The sequence below is a fragment of the Apostichopus japonicus genome, chromosome 2 (genome assembly GCF_037975245.1).
Source record: "Apostichopus japonicus isolate 1M-3 chromosome 2, ASM3797524v1, whole genome shotgun sequence".
NCBI classification, from domain to species: domain Eukaryota; kingdom Metazoa; phylum Echinodermata; class Holothuroidea; order Aspidochirotida; family Stichopodidae; genus Apostichopus; species Apostichopus japonicus.
Window position 1 is genome coordinate 2,121,326 of NC_092562.1, and position 21,681 is coordinate 2,143,006.

At 37.6% G+C, this 21,681-nt stretch overlaps 1 protein-coding gene across 1 annotated transcript in view; it reads left to right on the forward strand.

The window, feature by feature from the left end:
* The window catches only part of LOC139973670 (general transcription factor 3C polypeptide 3-like), a 26,620-nt gene continuing 4,939 nt past the window's right edge, over nt 1-21,681 (forward strand). The window contains exons 1-19 of the mRNA XM_071980499.1: nt 1-161; nt 1,158-1,251; nt 2,473-2,736; nt 4,455-4,717; nt 5,430-5,544; nt 6,082-6,248; nt 7,214-7,301; nt 7,462-7,591; nt 8,222-8,333; nt 9,235-9,319; nt 9,769-9,830; nt 10,575-10,755; nt 11,647-11,814; nt 12,520-12,704; nt 14,181-14,267; nt 14,731-14,829; nt 15,886-15,964; nt 17,186-17,310; nt 18,793-18,880. Coding sequence (XP_071836600.1) covers nt 78-161; nt 1,158-1,251; nt 2,473-2,736; nt 4,455-4,717; nt 5,430-5,544; nt 6,082-6,248; nt 7,214-7,301; nt 7,462-7,591; nt 8,222-8,333; nt 9,235-9,319; nt 9,769-9,830; nt 10,575-10,755; nt 11,647-11,814; nt 12,520-12,704; nt 14,181-14,267; nt 14,731-14,829; nt 15,886-15,964; nt 17,186-17,310; nt 18,793-18,880 — 2,476 coding nt within the window. The 5' untranslated portion in view covers nt 1-77. The remainder of the gene's footprint in view (nt 162-1,157; nt 1,252-2,472; nt 2,737-4,454; nt 4,718-5,429; nt 5,545-6,081; nt 6,249-7,213; nt 7,302-7,461; nt 7,592-8,221; nt 8,334-9,234; nt 9,320-9,768; nt 9,831-10,574; nt 10,756-11,646; nt 11,815-12,519; nt 12,705-14,180; nt 14,268-14,730; nt 14,830-15,885; nt 15,965-17,185; nt 17,311-18,792; nt 18,881-21,681) is intronic.

The following is a 21,681-nucleotide window of genomic DNA, read 5'->3' on the forward strand; positions in this document are numbered from 1 at the left end:
TCGCAAGAGGCAAGGATGTGTTCGTACAATCCTTGCAACAAACAAACCGACAACGACTCGAAACTTTCAATTTAAGGATGGAACTCAAATTGGACAAGGACAATTTTATGAAGTATATAAGCGGAGAAATTCCGTTTGAGCAATGGAAACAAGGTTCTGCTGTGAGAAAAACACAATTCAATAGCTTAAGTTAGCCATAAATAAAATTACTATTAGGTGAATAGGCTACAGTAGGATATAGGCATAGGCACAGATCCTTTATAATAATTATATAGAAGTAGGCCTAGGCCTAAGCCTAAATTTAGGCTAGTAAAAGCCTTTAACTTTACGTTCGGGTAGCAGTAGTGGAATAATAAGGAATGTACACTTAAGCACCAAACAAATGAAATGATACCAATATTATTTCATGAAATTAGTTTGAACTGAGCATCAGCAAAGATATTTGATGTCAATTACTTTTGGTTTGTTATATACAGTGTATCTATCCAGCTACTGGTACTTGGTAGCTTAATAGGGCTGCACAATGGTAAATAAGTTCCAAGTGGCTAGCCTATTACACTACTTCTATTACTGCCTAGGCCTAATGTGAGGCTATTATATTTAATTTAGAAGTATGCTTATTCTACAATAGTCAAGGGCAAGCACTAAACTGGCAGAAAATTCAACATGTTGGCTTATTTCCATCACAAAGTTTTATCTTGCTTTTAGTAAGTGTTGTGTATCTTAACGTTTTGTAATTGCGCCACCTATGGTAGATCAAACATTGGCATACCAAGAATCTGTTGTTAGACTACTTATTGTGTACGTCAGAACCAGCGGACACAACAGTAAGAGAATTATTTTGACAAAACTTTTAATGTCAGGAAACCGGTGTTACCATGGTATGGTATGCAAAGTTTTGGGGATGTTTAAGTCTAGCCTAACAGCAAATTATGTAGTTGCCTCAATAAGTCTACCTGTAGCTGGAAATTCTTCCTTAAATTTAATGTCTAAACTAATATTGATGTTGTTGCAACATTCTTTTTGAGGTTATGTATTCACTGAGTGCAGTTTGCTGAAATTTGGTCTCTGCACATGGAATTCTGTCATCTCTTAATGATGGTTTGATGTGTTCATGCCTACAATTCACTGCTGTGTTTTTTTTTCTTCTTTAACAGTTACACGGTTTGATTTCAACTCTTAAATCTGCCAAGGATATTCCCTCAACGTCTGGAACATCTCAAGTGAAGCGGTCAAAAACGTCTTCTTTAGGTACTGCAGTACTAACTGTTTCTTCGTTCATAAGCTATGTGAACTTGTTTGTAAATCATCTTGTAAAGGCCTCAAAATGATGGCTTATCCCCAGGGATAAAGCAATATGAAATTTCAGACAAAAACATTACATGTTTGTGTCCAAAACAGTCCAAAAGCATTAATCATATTAATAATAATCCCATGAGCGGGCAGATGTATTGAATTTCTGTAACTGTATGACTCACAAGTATAAAGGCATTTTCCACGGTACAGTTACAATGCCTCGCACCATTGTGTTTTGTCTGTCTCCCTCACTCTAAAATCGCTTTCCCACACAGCAAGATGTTTTGGAAAGGACACATTTCACAAAATATGCTTGAGTCACTAGTTCTTCAGTGGCAGGCCAATCCCTGGCTGTTCAGAGTTCATGATGTTCACAGTGTAGCCTGTAGTTTTCCCTCTATCGCATACTATACACTACAGTCAATTCATCTGCTCATGCCTGTTTCGGACCAGTAACATGAGGTGACTGGGAATGGGTCAAAAGCTTGACAAAATATTACATCCTTATGAAGTGTGATTATTAAACTACAGAATGAAACCAAAAATGAGTGAAGAGTTAGGAACAAGCTAGTTTGTGCTTGTAATGGAATACATATTGATGCATTAAGATTTTTCTCTTCTCGAAAAGTTGGAAACAGAACTTGCAATGACCAAACATTATCTAACTCTACCTATTGCATTTGATGCCTATTCCAACCTTTTTCTGGTTTTTGTGCCCTGGTTTGGCAGAAGGTTAGCCTAAAATGGCATACAGTAGGACTACTGATGTGAAAAAGGCATTTAATACTTTGGAGTTATAAGGCTTTTCAGTAATATTTGGGTATATTTGAGGGTTCCATTAAATGCTCAAACATGATCTTCAGAGGTTCTAGATCTTCTGAATTAACTGAATTTGAATTAGAATTTAATAATGATAGTCTTTGATAAACTTCCATGACATATTTTCAGTCAATTTGTAAAATTTGTCTGCAAAGTTCTCATGAACCACGTAATGTTTTCCGAGACCCAGCATTTCGTTGCAACCTGTTGATCTAATCCCTACTTTCAAACTTATAAATCTCCCACTTAAAAATCCAAATAATTTCTCATAAAATGAGATAATTATTGAAAAGTTTTGTTATTTAAGCACATGTTAAGATAAAATCATCACTGGTTCTGTACTCTGCCCCTTTACAGGAGGCAACTTTGAAGTGGTCTTTAGCGATTCATCTCTGGTTGTGAAATTACCCGACATCAAGAAGGAAGTCGAAAATGACGAATTTGAGCTTGAGTCTGCTGACAGAGAAGAAGAGATGGATGAGGAGGAGGAAGATTCCGAGGAGGAGGGAGACGGAGACCAAGATGAAGATGAGGAGGAGGAGGCTGCTGCAAATACTGAGAAGAGGCAAAGCACAGAGGGTGAAGATAGTACTGATACGGAAATGCGGAAAAATGTGGCAGGTCGGTCAAGTTTAATTCCTTTCTAAAACCACCTTAGTCAGGTTTGATGTTCCAAAGTCTGATTACACATGTACATACCTTCATATTGTTCGCTTAGCTTCATTGTCTTCATAGAGCAGCATACAGTTGAAAATTCCACCTTTATTGTAACAAAAAGATCAAGTGCTGGATAAGCATTTCAAAATTCCAAAGTTTTGGCAAGATTTAGTTAAATGCTATTTGAAATCAAATTTAATTCTTTTGTGGTATTCTTTGATCAAAGAGTTCAATGTTGGTTGATATTTTAAAACTGAAAGAGACATACTTATGATGACAACACAGTGATGACAGCTTTTAGGAGATGTGGGGGCCTACTTTAAGGGGCTACTGTAGTTTGCAGTTAATAGTATCCTTTTGAAAGAAGTTCAAGAAAAGATCTCCAAATGTTTTCCAAATTCATTTGTCATTTCATCTTTAATTATAAGCTAGTTTGGAGATAGCATCTGCGCATAGGTTGTTCCTGTCTGTGACCATACTGTACAAGTCAATCCTAACCATTCACTGCAACGGTGTACTACAGGACAACATTTCCAACGTCGTATTGTCAACGAGGGTGTCTTTTTCATCAAAACATTTACTGGTTGGGAACAGAACACTTTTCTTGTAGGTTTTGGAAAAGACAACATGTTTTAATATGATCCTTCTGCCCCAGTAGACCTGTTGACTTAACTAAAAACGGTGAATTTTAGAATAAATTTATGCCGTTGATTGTGTGCAGTATGTAATGTGTACAAATACCGTTGTTTCACAGAGCCTGTGTGTAGTCATGTCTGTCAATAGGCTTTGAAAGCTTACAGTAATGTGTTTAATGTGACAGTTTAATAGGAGTGTTAGCTCAGTGGTTAATGCTGGTGCCTTCCAATCAGAAGGTCCCCAGTTCGAGTCACTCCAAGATTAATGTGTGTCGTCCAGTCACAGAGATGTTCAAAATTGACAATTCATAATCATGGACGTTAAATATGAATCTAAGAGACTGACCTGGGTCAGCTTGCAGATTTGATAAGCCAATGAGGCTTTTTAGCGAGTTCCTGCTTGCAGGAGGATCTAAAAATACATAAATACATGTAGATTTTTGCAAAAAATAATTCAACTTTCCAGTCTTTCACAGTCTTATACCCAATTCTTTCCAGCTATGAGTGATCCGAATTAAAGTATGTGAAGTACCTGCTTGTAAAATCATGATATATCAGGCGATGATAGATGTACAGTGGTATCGTGTGTTCCCTAACTGTATAGAGTGTAGGATCAGGTGAATGTCAATGAATGAAGTGTCATACTGTTACGATTGACCTTTTGACCTGTTGTGCAAACCTCCTCCATGGTGTAACTCCAAACAACAGGGTAGCATATTGAAGGATGAGTGGGCGTGAGTTACTCAAATCAATGTACGGTATGCACACTTCAGGCTGACCAGTGAGTGTGTGAACCAAGCTATGGCATTTATAATGTTGGACCTGTTAACAGTAATACTAAATATGTTATAATTACATAATTCACATAAACAAACACCAGTTTTAATCAAAACTTAACTTGATGTATCTGTGTGCACTGATATGATGTAAATATCCATGAAATGTTTACTTGATAGATTTTATAAGTAGAAACTGAACTAAAAGATGAGCCCACTGGACATCTGCGAACAACAACTGTAATTCAGCAACTTTTGACCTGTATTTCAGAGTTAAAAAAGATGGGCATAAAACGTCCAGTGAATGAGACCCCTGTCAGGAGGGGAGCGCCTAAAGGCCGTCGGAAGAAGAGGGTCCCGAAGCATCTGGCTGGACTGATGGGGGAGGCTAACTTGTGCTTTGCTAGAGGTGAAATTGACAGTGCTGCCACAATGTGTCTTGAGATCGTCAGACAGTCTCCCAGAAGTCCAGAGCCTTATCAGCTCTTGAGTTTGCTCTACGAAGAGAAAGGTGAACCGGACAGGAGTTTACAGGTAATGAAATCACTGGGAAGTATTTTCTCCCAAAATTATATCCCCTTCATTTAAAAGAGCAGTGTTGAAATATATTTGCCCTAGTTTTAGTTTTTAGTAATTATTACATATTTTAATTTACAAATCAGAAGTTTTAGCTTGAAAAAGATATGACGAAAAGTGTCATTTTTTAATGACTAATTCACACAGGTGGTTGGTGTCTTCTGGTATCATCAAATATGCTGGAATGAGAGCTAAACTGCTGGTTTTATTGTGTCTATGTCACCAGAGATATCTGTTATGTTTCATTAATACTGATCAACATTGAATGTAACCTACATATTCTTGAGTTTCTGATCCATCCATAATTATTTTGTGATATGACTGATTAAATTAGGGAAAAATACAAGTTACTAGCTTTTCTGGAAAAATCTGAGTTTGGTTGCTTGATATAGAAAGTAATTCCTGCATACATATTGAATATTCATAACGCTATAACACCTAATGTTTTAATTAATAATAATAATAATAATCAGCAGTCCTTTTTACGACACTTAAGCGACCACAAATGTGGGAGAAACCCGCAAGGGCTTATGGATTACAACTTACGCGTCGGGTGGCTTCCAATTCAGCATTTTAATTCAAATTTGGGAAGTTTTTCAATTAAAATGACCTAGAACTGCCATGATTAGCATTAACACTCAGCTGTACTGTTTTGTTATCTTCATTGTAGTTTGCCCTTCTCGGTGCTCATCTCAACAGTCAGGACACAGAAGAATGGCAGAAAGTTATAGAAATGTGCATGGATCAGAATAACACAGACTTAGCATTGTATTGCTATAGTAAAGGTGAGTACAGTCAACTTCAATGATATTTCCTGCGACTTTCAACAAAAATATCATCCTATATTTGTTATGGTTCATTTCACTGATTTGATGGATTATATATAGATATATGTCTGTAGTAAGAAACAGCAACCTTAGGTTCATAGCTTTCCAAGCTAATGATCTGGAAAATGTTGATATTCTTAGTGGTCAAAATGAAATTTTAGCCTACCGTCAGGGGCTAATGTATGTATAGAACAAATGAAATACTACCCAGTGAACTAACCGATCAGAGTGACTCAAGCTCTGGATCTGATCTCCCCTTGATAAGAGGATTAAGATCTCAGGGTCAGATCCCTTGCTCGAGATCTAGTTTGGAAGTACTCCTAGATTCAACAATTGACAGGCATTTGCTTTTAAATACCAAATCATCTGCTGTCGCAAAATAATTGAGGTTAAAAAATGGTCTCAAGGGCTTTACTGTACTAGTTCTTTCTAAAATATGTGTTGGTGGAAATTATCTAAAAAACATATTCTCTAACTCTCTCTGTCGCTCAACAGCCATCAAATATGCAAAGGATAAGGTTCCCCTCCTTCGAGAGAAGATGTCTTTATTGAAAGAAATGGGGGAGCATAGCCGTGAACTGATCGTAAAGAAGATGCTACTTAAATATCTCCCTGAAGACAGAGGAGATGAATATTTAGAACTTGCAAGAGAAATGACAAAGGTAAGCACAAGATTGATTATTGAAGGGAGTTAGAAATTCTGATTCAGCAGTGGATTTCTACAGTAGATATTTTTGAACTTGCATGAGAAATAATCAAGATGTGCACAAGAGTATGATGTACAGTAGTTAATATTAATTCTACAGCTAAGGGGGTATGAGCCAGTAAGGCAGTTCACGACATGCGAGTTTATACTGTGTACAGTATGGGAGAGAATCTAGGCTTGACATTGACTTTCAGAGAGATTTGGAGGTCTTTTGCTTAAAGGGCCTTTCTGGTTGTTGAAGTTGATTGCTTAGCAAAATTGTAGCAATTTTTCTAAATCATGCGGCAAAAAAAAGTCACATACCCAAAGGTATCAGGTTTTCAAGAAAAAATCAACACGACCAGTTTAGTAGCAAAGGGTAAAGCTTTTGAAGGGCATTAAATATTTGCCCAGATGACATCACACAGTTGAAGATTCAACCCAGTCAGAAAAAATATTACATTTAATCAACCATATCTCGAGCTAGGATTTTTCAACTGGAAGTGTGGAATATTTTTACACTCATTAATATATAGGTTCCACATTGATTGTCACCAGAAGATCGTCTTCAAACATTGTTGAGTATTCATAATTACATGGATGATCACAGCCAGTTGGGACAATTTCCTAATGCTAACACCTCACTAAACTTTACTCCAATATCATGCTCATATCACTCCAATATCATTGACAGAACAAACAGTTTTTAACCTTGATTTGATAGAAACATGATATTCATACTGCTCGTACTGACAATACAAGTGCTCTGAAACAGGATATGACACTACAGTATAGAAAAAATAGTCCCAACTGGGCAGATGAGCATCTCCATATGATACTGGCCATCATTCTACTGTAATCTCATTACAGGAGCTGCTAATCCAGCTTTATGGTGTACTCTCACTAACTGGTGTTTGTTTTTGCATAATTTGTCCGTTCTAGCATGCCCATGACAACGGAGATGATAACAGCGCAGTACAGATCTTGGAGAAAGCCATCAAGAAGCACAGAGATCTTGTCTCCTATGAAGGTTAGGGCAAAACTGTGATCTGTTCCTAACTCACTTTAATTGGTGTTTTTTTTTGCACAGTATAACATGTCATTTTTTATTTTAAGATATGGTGGGTTTTTTCTTTCCCATTTTTTTTTTGTACTAGGGTAACTTCTTCTTTATCATGTTTTATCTCTAGATATAAATATGATGGCAGAGCTGTTGATGGCCAAGAAAGATTACCAGAAGACCCTTTGGTTTCTGACTTCCAGTTGCAGCATGACATGCCAGCAGGAGGATGGAGAGATTGCCGGAGTGAAGGAGGAATTGTAAGTTTGTTTGATGTTGTTGACTTGTTTTGTATTTCATGCTGGTCAGTTAGCCAACCCTTTTGTTATTGGTGATTGCTACATAACCATTTCTTTGCTGTGGAGGAGGGGGAGTACGGGATTTGTAAGCTGTAAGATTGTTTGATGTTGTCGACTTGTTTTGTATTTTGACTAAAAGCTGGCCAAGTAGCCAACCCTTTGTTGTTGGTGATTGCTACTTCTACCATTTCTTTGCTGTAGAGGTGGGGGGGGGGGAGGGAGTGGGGGAGGTGAAGGTGCTATTCAAAAACCAAATAACTTGGATACTATACAACTGTGAAGCACAACCTCACTTTTGATTCAATACAACGGACATAGCTGTAGGTAAAAAGTTTCAGGGGAAGTAACTTTTATGTACTATTAATTCATTTATTTGTTTTATCGCCAATTGTGTACATTGGGAAAGGAAGTCTCCTATAAAGTCTTAAAAAGACTTAATTCATTAATATTTAAGTGATTAAGTTATACATTGTTTTCTTATAGATTAACGATCACCTCGTTAGCATCAGCCCTGTTGACCATAACAGCTGACTGAATTAAGTCTCCTACAATTTTCAGTTAATCTTTCTTTTGTCTTGATTTTCCGAGCAGAGATGTTTCCCGAGTCACCAGTCTCTCGGTTCCCAGTGAGCTTCCGATTGATTTGAAGGTCATCCTGTCAGTTTGTCTCATCCACCTTGATGCTAAACAAATCGTCATTCAGGTACGAAGGCTGTTTTCTTCTTGAGTTGATCTCCTTTCAGAAAATATATGATCAAATTACTTGAAGACTTTGCTGTCTTGAACTGCTGAGGCAATTAAGTCTGCTGCACACTGGAAAATGGTGGATGGTCGGGCAGTGTGCAGGCCTGTGCTTAAAGGGTGTGAAGACTCGTGCAAATAGAAACATCTACTGCCGGTAATCTGCCCTAGTTTGGAATGAGGTGTAACAGAAGTGTTAGACACCACCATCGATCCCAGAAAATACACACACAGCTTGCTACCGTCGGTCGGTAATTAGACACTAGTGTACAGTCAGTACATACAGCTGCGGTCAATACCCACAGCACTGGTCCAGCTAAAGATAACAAGGTATCACGTTTCATTACAATACTGTCTGCATTTTGTAGCGACACGAACAAAACGTCACTTGCAGGCAATGGAAAGTTAACTTTTTCAGAAGGCCACACACGGTTTGGGGCGAGTCTTCAATGCCTTTAAGGCTACCAAATGATCCTAATTTGACAGTTTCAAATTGTGTCGTCTCTAGTTGGGAAAACTTAATCATTGAGTGTCTTCACCTCTAGCAGTCTCACTACCAACACTGTCTTACAACATTTGACCAATCACATGGAAGTAAGTTTGCATGTGACATAAACAAGCACCGATCGTCAACAGAAAACTATCGTTGTGTGGTGGAGTCATTTGGGGTTTGCACCACTATCAACAACTGGGTCACCCTAGTCGAGTTTAGTCTGGTCATTGCTGCTTTCAGAATGCCAAGAAAAGTTTCAAGGCTTCACGCAGAGCTCTGCTGATGCAACGTGATTGAATCTGGTGGTCTGAGTAATATGATTATCTTAGGCAATGAGGCAATTTAATGAACGTTGATATTCTCTTCACAGCAAAATCTGGAGCCTTTGTTTGAAGAAAGTCCAGAGATGATGGGAGATCTCTACCTTGATGTTGCAGAGGCTTACTTAGATAAAGGTTTGATCATTTTGTCAATTCTATAGATTGCTTTCATGAAATTATAGTATGGTGAGTGGTACGTCAAACTTGATTTACTGAGTAGAACGGTAGTGATGTTTATATTGTATGCCATTTGATATCCAAAGTAACAAAGGTCTCTTTCATAAAGAAATCACAGTTTATTAGAAACTTTGAATAGAATGATGTTATTATTTTAATAACTCTGATAACTCTGGATCAGACATCTGCCTGAAAATGTAATATCTTAATGCTTATTTAAATTGGAATTTTATACCAAACACAAGGAATTTACAAAGTGATGCAATCTTTTCCCTTTAAAGTTATAAATTTGGTCGTGCAATCAAGTCCTTCATTGAGGCTCTTAATTTATATTTAGCTTACTGGCTTAACTTTGATTCTCTCATATTTTGGTGTTTTGATCTTCTTTTTTCTCCTGTTTCTCATAGGTAACAATGAAGCAGCAAGACCTATTCTGGCACTTCTTGTCAACAGTAAAAATTATAATCTGGTGAGTGAAAAGACTCCTATATATCTGTAATTTTACAAATTACGAACAGATGTTTCTCTCTAGTAGTAAAGTTACAGGTGCCTTGGAGTCTGAGAATACTATCAGAAACTCATCTTGCCAAGTACCTCTGTTTTCCTACCCATTGATTCTCCCCTCCCCTCTCACCTCCCACCTCCCCCCTCCCCATTCCCCATTCCTTTAAATCATCTATGAAAATCTTTTACTATCTTCTGTTAATTGATATAATATGGCAGTCACAAATTAACATGTAGACATCTCCAAGGGACTTCATCCTTTTGAACTAAGTTTCTGGTTAAATATGTTCATAAGTTTGAACAAGCCCTTATTTCGTAAATTGATGTGTGTAATATTGTACTTTGACCATATTAATCATATTTATTACAACAGCTACACTGCTACTTTTGTAAAAACGGAAATCCTTCTCTCAGCATAAGAGCTTCTAATTATTTGGCCCACGGGCCAACTTCGGTCCGCAAAGTATTTCTTCGGAAACGATAGGCCCACCATGATCTTGTCCTGGTCGGGTGTTCAGTTTCGTTCTTATGGGCTTGATCACATTAACCTACCCAGCACATTGCTTGTTGGCATTTTTGCTTGTAGAAAAGTAATTAAGAATACCAAGCACTTTAGATTCCCCTTTAAATTCACTTTAATTCATTGTAATTCACTTTAAATTCTGTTTAATTTCATTTTTCTCTATTTCACTTTTGTCGAATCTAACAGCCGGCTGTGTGGCTTCGATATGCAGATTGTTTGAACTCTCTGGGAGATTTAAATCTGGCAGCTGTAGGGTACATGAAAGTGGTTGAGAAGGTCCCATCCCATTTAGAGGCCAGACTCTCCTTGGCAACTATCGAGCAGCAAGCAGGACGGACCAAGAGTGCTTTAGACCTACTAAGCTTTGGTAAGTATGTCTATCAAGGGGCATGCCCTAATGAGAGAGGGGGTGGGGGGGGTCAGGGGTATACAACCCTTAGGCCAACAGCCCATGGGCCCAAGGTTAGTGGGATTTAATTTACTTAAGGAAATGAAGACTTCAATAAGGGTCAAATGTGACAACTATTCCCAAAATGGGGCCCAACCTGGCTCTTATCAGCCCTTAGGAGGTGGGGTTGGGGGGGGGGGGTTCTGGTGTAGCTTGAAGGAAGCATATACATTATCAACTGTTCTACCTTCTTTTATTGAGAAACTAACAATGAACAACTGTTCCTGGATACTGACCGGAAAAGTATGAATGAATGTCTGCAAGCGAACCCCCAGCAATGAAATGGTAACATATAGATCATTGCTACCAACTAAAGAGCTGGAATAGCTTAATTTATAGAGAACAGTACTTGTATACCCGAGGTTATTGATTTGAATAATCCCAGTCTAGTCCAAACATTTTTGCTTTTGGCTCTTTCAAATTTGATTTGTAATTTGCCAGACAGATTTTTGTTCATGATTATGTACTTTTGAAAGAATAATTGCATGAATGAATCATCAATAAAAAAAAATGATTAGGTATCAAAGAAAGAATAGAAGTTTTATGAAAGAGCAACAAAGTAATTAGCTGCCATGCAGTGAGCTCAGGATTATAATTCCTTCTGCCCAAACTGAGCTTATTTAAGAGTCAAGGTAAAGAGGAGGCTGGTGGAAGGATGGGGGGGGAGTGGGTGAGGGCTGGGGAGGGGAAAGCTGTATTAACTTCCAGTCTTCATGGTTCATATGCAGCACTCTATGGCCCTTTTAACAATTATATGCTATAGATATCATTGTACTGACTAACGTGTTATCATCTCTCTTACCTTAACAGATGTTGAAGATGGAGCCTCCTCCATCCCTCAGGATATTCAGTTAGTCTACAGGAAGTGTCTACTACTCCACAATACAGAACACCATGAAGAATTTAGTCATCTGGCTCTGTTGCTATTGAAACAGTATTACTGCAAGGGACAGGCTGACAAGAGCTCTGAGGAGGACGGTAAGACATTGTTTCTTGAGAAATGTCATCTTCAGTGTGTGTTCACTGGTGGTGATGTAGGAATTATGAATCAATGCTTTAAGTGTATAGACTTCATTGGAAACTATGTCGGTGGGATTAGCAGTATTGTAGTTTAGTAATTTTATCTGAGCACACCAAAGAACTTCCAATGCTTTGAAAGTGAGATCCAATTACCACAGTCGGTAACATCCATTTTTGCAGTCACTGTGTTTTTGTTAATAATAAGTACTTTTTAAGTATTTTTATCTTGAGTGAATACAGAGTATTTTAAATCAAGTATGATAATGAGCATCTTAGAATCCCTGCAGTATAGATACTTAGTGATGAAAATGTACTTGAAAGAGAACTTAGAATGCTAGTACCAGCCTACCAGTACTCGCAACAATGTATCTGAGTATTTCATGAGTACAGAGTACTTTGGAGTACCACGACACTGAGTGCTTGGAAAAAGTTTGGTTAGGCATAGGTTCCCCTAGTTACATCACCACCCACTTCAAACTAAGTTGGAAACTAAAATTTAACCGCACTGCATATGTTTAATTTGACATTTTTGCTGCACTTGAATTTCAAAACGTGTGATAAAACTGGACAAATTAGATGATAAAACCCTCAAGAAAGCTTGCATCAAAGCTTGTTCACAATATCTACCTTGTATTTCTGCTTTATATTGTCTCTTGATTCTAGACGAGGAGACGCAGACCTTCTCCGGTGACATCAGCATGATCACACAGACGGACTGGTACAACCTGCTCCTGAAGGCCTGCCAAGCTTTGAAACTCCTACAGAGGTATCAAGATATGGTGGATATCACGCAGTCGGCCGTCAACAACGAGAAACTCAGGGACTTCCACGACAGGAAAGAACTTGTTGTAAGTGATAATACTAATAATTCTCAGTTCTTATATAGCGCAACTTACAATAAAGTCTTACCGCGCTGTACTTAACCCTGGTCATTGGTAACTTGTCACACCTACACACCAAAGTGTCCACAATTCAAACAATCTCTCCTGGGGCACCTCAGTGCACCACAGCCACATGTCCCCTGGGGGACTTCCCATAGGGTGCAGCCACAAACCGGCGCACGCAACTATATTTACAAGTCACCTCGCAAGTCCCCATTTATACACCTGGGTGAAGAGAGGCAATGGAGATAAAGTGCCTTGCCCAAGGACACAACACAATGATCTAGCCAGGGCTCGAACCTGTAATCCTTAGATCACAAGTCCACTGCCTTAACCACTTGACCACAACGCCCTCCGTAAGTGACAGTCGACGGTAGGGATTAAAGCGCAGTCGAGCGTAGTGGCGGCCCATACACAATGAATATCTGCGCCTTTTGAAAGGGCTGTGAGAACCTATCAACGTGGCTTGTGGGCCCTCATAATGTCAGGGCAATGGTTTCATTCAGCCATTGGTCAACATAAACAATGTCTTTTTTACTGAATAACTGAAAATGTAAACATGAACTATATACTCAGGGATGTGCCCACGCTGGGCGGCACTGGGCGGCCCCGCCCAGCACTATTTTCATCTAAAATCCCGACATTCCTAACAATATATTTCACACAAAAAATTTAAAAATGTAAATTGTTAGCAAAACCAGTGTATTTGTAAATGCTACACAAGTGCCAGCATTTGGCATCTGAGCACCTGCAAAAATGGAAACACCCCCTCCCCCTTAGACCCCTCCCCCAGGACGGAGATCAGTATACCCGGCACTCAGGAAATCCTGGGCACATCCCTATATACTGTGTATATACTTTTGATAGGACACAATATAACTGTGTTCATGTAGATCTCATATTTTGAATAAAAATTAGTAATATTTTCAGAGTGGAAATGTCCTGTAGTGTTGAGACCCACAAATTAGCTACAAAATTTCACAGTTTAATTTTGCTCCCCCCCCCCCAACACTATTAGAGCAACTGGTAGTGTTGATAGTAATTTTGACCCAAGCACAGATGAGGATGGGGTACGAGGGTTGGTAGGGTTGTATCAGTGTACCCTCTGTTGGCAGATGCAAAACAATGTAAAGACAGATGAAGAGGCAGCAAAACCTAAATAAAAATAGAAGATATGGGACACATTTTAATGAGTGAGAAGGTTTGACAGCCTCAGACCACATCTTAGGTCGTCCTGGCTTATCTGTACCATACAAGAGTTGAAGAGATTTTAATGGTGCAAATTATAGATATACAAAAATTGAAAACTTCTCAGCCAGTTGATACTGACAGAAATGCACTCATCTGCACAGACAGAAATGCACAAATTGAAAAGTCATTGTTTTTCAATTTGACAAACGTATGTCAGAAAATGGTGTCTGATTTTTCTTGTTTTGTTGACAGAATCTGGAATTTCTGCTGGTGTTGTCGCAGTTCTTTAATGGAGAATATAGAGCCTGTTACAGTGTCTTGCGAAATATGACGAAAAAGGTACCCTCGTTTTGTTTGTGTTAGTTTCTGTAAAAGCATTTCTTGAACTTTATTATTTTATGTTTTTGGCTAGGACTTTGTAATGGATTCTTCATTGTGTATAAGTTGCAGAGGATTGTTTTTCTGATGAGATAAATGATGAGCATAAATTAAAAATAATTTATAAAAAATTAAAATTAATGCTTGCTTAATTTTCTCTAACATTTCTTACGGTTGTACTGATTTAAAACATTTCAGCATATTCTTTGCCATTTCTCTTTCATTTCTGTCAATTGCAAAACATTGACAATCAGATATTTCAGAGATTTCTCACATAGTATGTTTAGACACTAATTTTTCTCAATAATCTTGTGTTTATGGTTAATCTTAGATAGGTCATTATTTATTAGCAAGAAGACACTTTGAAATTGTCTAAAGTTCTTGATTTTATGGTAATTTGTTTTTATTATTCTGTCTTTTGCAGTATGCTGACAACAATCGTTTCATGAATTTCTTTAGTTTAGTCACCAATTTGTCTAACGAGCGTAAACACTACCGTTATTGCCTGAGAATGACCATTAAGGTAAAGAAAGTTCAGATCATGATGTCTGATTCAATATATTTAACCATTAATCTATGCGGAGACTTCTGTACATTGTGGATTATTTTTTTCAACAAGCTTGGTGAAAATGAGTTGAAACCTGTGGAGTTTGGATAAATGTAACAAAGTGAAAAATATGTGTTTCTTTATCTTGTACACCTAAGACAATCCAATCTGACACAAATACACAAACCCCTTTGTTGCCTGGGTCTATAGTTCACACATTTTCTCACGTATAGGTTGTCACAGATTCCTGTGTTAAAACCTGTGTTATGGTGTTTTTACACTTATCAGAGGAAAACCCTGTGGTAAAGTGTCACAAACTGTGAAAATGGGCAAATCTGCATCAATGTGTTTCACAATCACATGTTTTCATGGAAAAGTTCCTGTGAGTTGCGAGAGATAATCACAGGTTTCAACCAGGGTTTCAAGTTTCCAGTCATCTGAGAAAACTGAAGCTGAAAATGTCAATCTTGATTTTTCTCCAATTGGCAGTGACAGTAGCTAAAGTTAGGAGACAAATAACCACCAAACCTCTTTAACCTCTGAACTAGCAATAAAATTAAAGATTTTGTCCCATATTCCATTCTAAACTCCTTTCCCACTCCCACCCAGACACCAAGAGCTTGTTAAAATACATTGAACCATCATCATTAACTCGTGCACAAGAGATACTCCTTATTTTATCTGTAGGAGTCCTTTCTTCTCCTGCATGTAATAAAAAAAATATAAAAAATTGAGCCACAAAATGTTTTTCTGAAGTTTACTGAGCATATATATCTATCAGCAGTGAAGAAACAATTTGCTGACAAAGTCTTAAACTTCTGTTTGCAGCTGACAAGAAGTTGCCCTATTTCTTAACTCCGAGTGGTGTAACCAGGAAATTTATTACATCACTAAAGGGTGAGGGGGGTGGAGGGTGGCTATAAGGGCTATCAATGTACCAGTTGCATAGTAAATTATGTTGCTAATTTGTTTTACTTTGCTGTAGAATGGTTTTGTCTAATACACTATTTACTTTTCTTTGTTTCACTCCAGATTTTTCCAGATAACTTTGCCTTCTGTTACTTGAATGGATGCAATGCTATGGTTCGAGGCAGTTACAAGCATGCTCTAGGTATTCAACAAAGCTCTTACTTCTACTCAATCCTTACGTCATATTTTCTTGGCAAATTTTTTCACAATCTTTCAGTTGAAATATTTTTCATGAAACGAATTGGCCAGATGTTTTCCACATTAATGACAGATAACCTGAAAATTACAAAACAACACCTCACCAAAGCATAAATATATACATATCTGATATACAAGTTGAGAGAAAGTGACATTCCAAACTTACCACAAGCCTCCGAAATTTTATTTATACAAATGCTGTGATGACGTCACAGAATCACTTTGTCCAGACAGCCCAGATTGTTTCCAGGGCCTCTATCACTGGGGTTCTACTTCCAAAAGAAACCATCCTAGCCATTAAATTGTAACAATAATTTCAGACTATTTACCTACATACATTTGGCATCACTAAATATATAGTATTGTGACTTCTTAATGACTCGTTATAAAAAGTCAAGCCTTAACCTAAAAAATTATTATTATTGCTACATGCCAATAAGTAATCAATTTGATTAGGCTCACTCACCTTTACTTAGTAAGCTATTTTCCTACCAATCTGTGAAAACACTTTCAATAGATTAGGGTATAAAGAGTTGGTCACAAGAGTGGGTCAAAAAAGTACAAGTTTTTTCAACCAGTGTGAGGACAGTATGGAGAACGTCCGAACTATTCTTGAAGGGAAGTCTTGCTTTTAGTGTACTATTAAATTAGTCTGTGAGCTTAGGAGGTTACGTGGGGACTTGATTCAGGTTTTCAAGATTGTGTATGGTTTTGACAATTTATCCTTTACCGACTTTCTCATGTTTGCTAATAGTAGTTGTACCAGAGGTCATTGTCTCAAACTCCAAAAGTCACAAAGTAGGATTAATATCGGGCATAACATTTTTTCTAATAGGGTCGTAAATGAGTGGAACGGTTTGCCTGAGAAAGTTGTACTTGCAAGTAGTGTCAATGGGTTTAAGAATGCTTTGGACAAGCACTTTAAGCATTGTAATCGGGTCTGAGTGTTTGTGTCTTCATTTTTTTTTCTCCTATAGGGTCCTTGATGGGGACTTGAGTGTCCCTCTTGATCCTTTTTTCGTCTACTAAACTAAACTATACTTTCACCTTGCATGCTATAATTGTTCTTCACTAGTCGTTTATCCTGTTGACAGTGAAAGGTAACATGGTAGTTTTTCAGGTGCACCTGTTTCATGAAGGTAATCTTTGATATTCTTCCATTCAGGTGAATTTGTGATAGCTTTAAGACAGAATGTGGAGGCACCTTACCCAAACTTCTGTATTGGTCTCTGTTTCTTCCATCTTGCCAACCAAAAGTTTATCGACAAGAGACATTCCGTCATACTACAGGTAAGTTTTATCTGTCATCTGGCTGCCTCTACAGGGTTATTTGTTGCTCTAGTAAGCTCAATAAGGTCAGCTCTTTTACAAAAATTTCCTTGCTCGGCATCAATCAAGCTTTTAGTGAAGAACTCTTTTCATAAAATAATTATAAGTTGACCAAGGAAACAACAACTAAATACTCATGCCCCCCTATAAACCATATTATTATCTACCCCTTAACCCCCCCCCCCAACCCCATCCTCCTGCCTGTTCAGGTCAAAACAGAAATTGTTGAAGTAAATGAAGATTAACTATCTTGATGATTCTGTTGGAAGGTCTAGTTATGGTAACATATCACATTGAGAAGTTGTAAAGCCTTCCAATGGATCTGACTTATAAATACACCTTTGGAGTTTCAATGATATATTTAGTATGAGTAAATGATGATTAAATATCTTGATGATTCTGTTGGAAGGGTCTAGTTATGGTTACATATCACATTAGGTAGTTTTAAAGCCTTTAAAGCCTTAAAGTGAATTTTATCTATCTTGATGATTCTGTTGGAAGGGTCCAGTTATGGTAACATATCACATTAAGCAGTTTTAAACCTTCCAATGGATCTGACTTATAAATACACCTTTGGAGTTTCAATGATATATTTAGTATGAGTAAATGATGATTAAATATCTTGATGATTCTGTTGGAAGGGTCTAGTTATGGTTACATATCACATTAGGTAGTTTTAAAGCCTTTAAAGCCTTAAAGTGAATTTTATCTATCTTGATGATTCTGTTGGAAGGGTCCAGTTATGGTAACATATCACATTAAGAAGTTTTAAAGCCTTCCAATGGATCCGACTTATTAATACACCTTTGGAATTTCACTGTTATATCTAGCATGAGTAAATGAAGGTTAACTATTTTGATGATTCTGTTAGAAGGGTCTAGTTATGGTAACATATCACATTAGGTAGTTTTAATGCCTTAAGTGAATTTTAACTATCTTGATGATTCTGTTGGAAGGGTCTAGTTATGGTAACATATCACATTAAGAAGTGTTAAAGCCTTCCAATGGATCCGACTTATTAATACACCTTCGGAATTTCACTGTTATATCTAGCATGAGTAAATGAAGGTTAACTATTTTGATGATTCTGTTAGAAGGGTCTAGTTATGGTAACATATCACATTAGGTAGTTTTAAAGCCTTAAGTGAATTTTAACTATCTTGATGATTCTGTTGGAAGGGTCTAGTTATGGTAACATATCACATTAAGAAGTGTTAAAGCCTTCCAATGGATCCGACTTATTAATACACCTTCGGAATTTCACTGTTATATCTAGCATGAGTAAATGAAGATTAACTATTTTGATGATTCTGTTAGAAGGGTCTAGTTATGGTAACATATCACATTAAGCAGTTGTAAAGCTTTCCAATGGATTGGATTTATTAACCTTTGAAATTGAATGCTATATCTAGTCTGAGAAAGTTTCTTGATTTCATTCTTCAGGGCTTTGCATTTATGAAGAGATATGAGAAATACCGAGGAGCTTGTCAGGAGACGTATTACAACATTGGTCGGGCCTTGCACGGAGTTGGTAAATCGATAGCTTTTGTTTTAATCCAAAAATGTCTGCAACTTACATATCAAAGCCGAAATATTTATATCAAATTCTTCATAATATTAGGCATTTAACTTTGCTATTCATGGTAAACCATATCACAGCGCTTAAAAGATATTTTACCCCTGCTCAATGATAACCTGTCCCAGAGACAATCCCTCAAGGCGGCAGCAGTTATATGCTGCGCCCAATGACAAGTTACCTTACAGGTACCCATTTAACCCCTGGGTGGAGAGAGGCAAGTGAGATAAAGCATCTTGCCCATGGACGCAACGTAATGAACTAGGCAGGGATCGAACCAGCAATCCTTGGATCACGAGTCATACTCAATAAAGGTTCATCATCTTGAGGAAACAAAAATAGAGAAACCCACCCGTGGTTAAAGTGAAGTGCGTATTTTGTGGAAAGTATGTTCTATTTTTGCATTGATCTAGTCAAGGTTCTAAAGATAATAAAAAAAACAAATTGGACAATTTATGATGATAAAGTTAAAGGCTTTTTGAAATTTCTGAATAAGTTAAATGTGGGTTTGCTCCAAAAGGTATTTTGACATCCACCACAAGAGATTGTTTCGACGTGGTTATTTGAAGGACGGAGGCAATGGTAGATCTCATACAAAAAGAATCATATTCCTGGCAGGAAAAATGCCTTGTCTGATGTTCATACAGATTTGAATTAAAATGAGCTAAACTTATGATATGGTAAATAATCATTGGATTCAACGAACCCGGCAAACACACTGTCAGTGATAAGAGAGTTTAGAGTACAGTGACTTGCATTTACTTGGTATGTTGATCCATCATATTGAATGTGAGATTCCTAGTGTTTTTTGTATACAGAGGTCAAAGGTCATTTGAGGTCAACAGAGGTCAAAGTGTAAGAATCTTGTAAGCGTGAGAACTCCAATAGAAGGCTTGGATGTACTTGATACTTGGTATATGAATCCACCTTATCGCTTAGAAGACAGCTGTCACATTCTGTGGAGGTCGAAGGTCATTGGAGGTCAACAGAGGTGGCTGTGTGAACACTTTCCAAACACAATTACTCCATAAGTAAAAATGTGCATAGTTTACATTGCATCTACTTGATGTATGGTTTGTGGATCTACCTTATTGAGGAGAATAATCCTATTGTTTTGTGTGGTGGTCAAAGGTCATTTGAGGTCAACTGAGGTTAAAGTCTGAAATCTTTGTTAAGCATGATAACTCCAATGATAGAACTTTGCTGTACTTTATACTTGGGTATGTTGATCTGTGTTATTAGGTTCAAGATCCCTAGGCTTGTCTGTGGTGGTCACAGGTCATTGAAGGTCAAAGTCTGAAAACCTTGTTAGACATGATAACTCCAATAGTAAAACTGTGCATATCTTACTTGAAAATGTTCTTATATCCCGGATCTGTTCCTGAGTACATCATGCAGACCACACAAAGACATCGCTTTGCCATAATATAATCCAAAATGTTGCATGTATCTTCAAAATTTGAAGAAAATAAGTTTGGTATCTTGTGTATCACTTAAGGGCACGCTATAAAGCTTTGATATATTTTGCTCAGACTCGTTAGTCTTCTCAGATGTGTGATGATGTTAATTATCATTCATTTGTGGACATGGAGTGTTTCAGTTTCTGTACACAGTTTTTTTCTTTTAAAAAGCCCTCAGGTTGGTGGTGTATTTTTCACTGTGTTTATCCTTGCTCAGGAGTCTTTGACATCAAAAGCCCTTTAAAGTTAGATTTGCATTGGGTTCAAAAAATAATCTACCAGTTGAGTGAATCCTTTGTTTCAAAATGTTCAAGAGTGTTCAAGTTACAACACAGCAGTTTGCTTAAAGAAGTCCATGGTAATTCACCATGTTTACTATCTTTACTATAATCTTTACTATGCTTTTGACATATTGTGAGGATAGTTTTGATTGGGACAGATAGTTGAAGGGTGTTAAGTAGGGTGGAGAAAAGTCCTGTCAAAGAAAGGATTTGGAACAAAAAAGATTAAACTTTGTATGACAATCATTTGACCAATTATTAAATCATTTGAAGCAATAATTGTTGTTATCCTTCTCTAGCAACTCCTTGCCCTTTAATACTAAGGAATGGTTAAGAATACTGCATGAGGCATGTATTGAATGTTTCAGGGCTTTTTAGTCTCTTTTTATATATTTTTTATTCTTAATGTATTTATATATTTTTATTATTTCATACATTTTTATTTTTTATTGGTGTATGCTGCAAACAAGATTTAAAGAACCAGTAGTGTCCTGTTATTTTTTTTTTTAATTGGAGGGATGTCTTTTACAAGATGACTTGCAAAAGAAAATCACAAGCTGGCATTGAACCAGGGATCTTGTGATGCCCCAAAAAATTCTCTACCAGTAGACCATCAGGTGGGACACTGATTTGTGATGCTTTTCAAATATTTAAAGATCCAGTGTTTGGACTTAGAAGTTTTTTTTTCCAAAAACTTTTTCTCCGCTTGGGGACCTTGTCAGGGGGAGGGGGGTACCGGCGATCACCCCAGGCCGCTTTGGAACCTTGTCAGGGGGGAGGGGGTACCGGCGATCACCCCAGGCCGCTTTGGAACCTTGTCAGGGGGGAGGGGGTACCGGCGATCACCCCAGGCCGCTTTGGAACCTTGTCAGGGGGGAGGGGGTACCGGCGATCACCTTTTGGGGCGATCTCCTTTTGCAGCAATCACACCCAGGGCTTGAACCGAGCCAACGATGAATCATTGCCCACGGAACTACCCATTACACCATTTTGGTTCCCAATTAATAAACTTTGT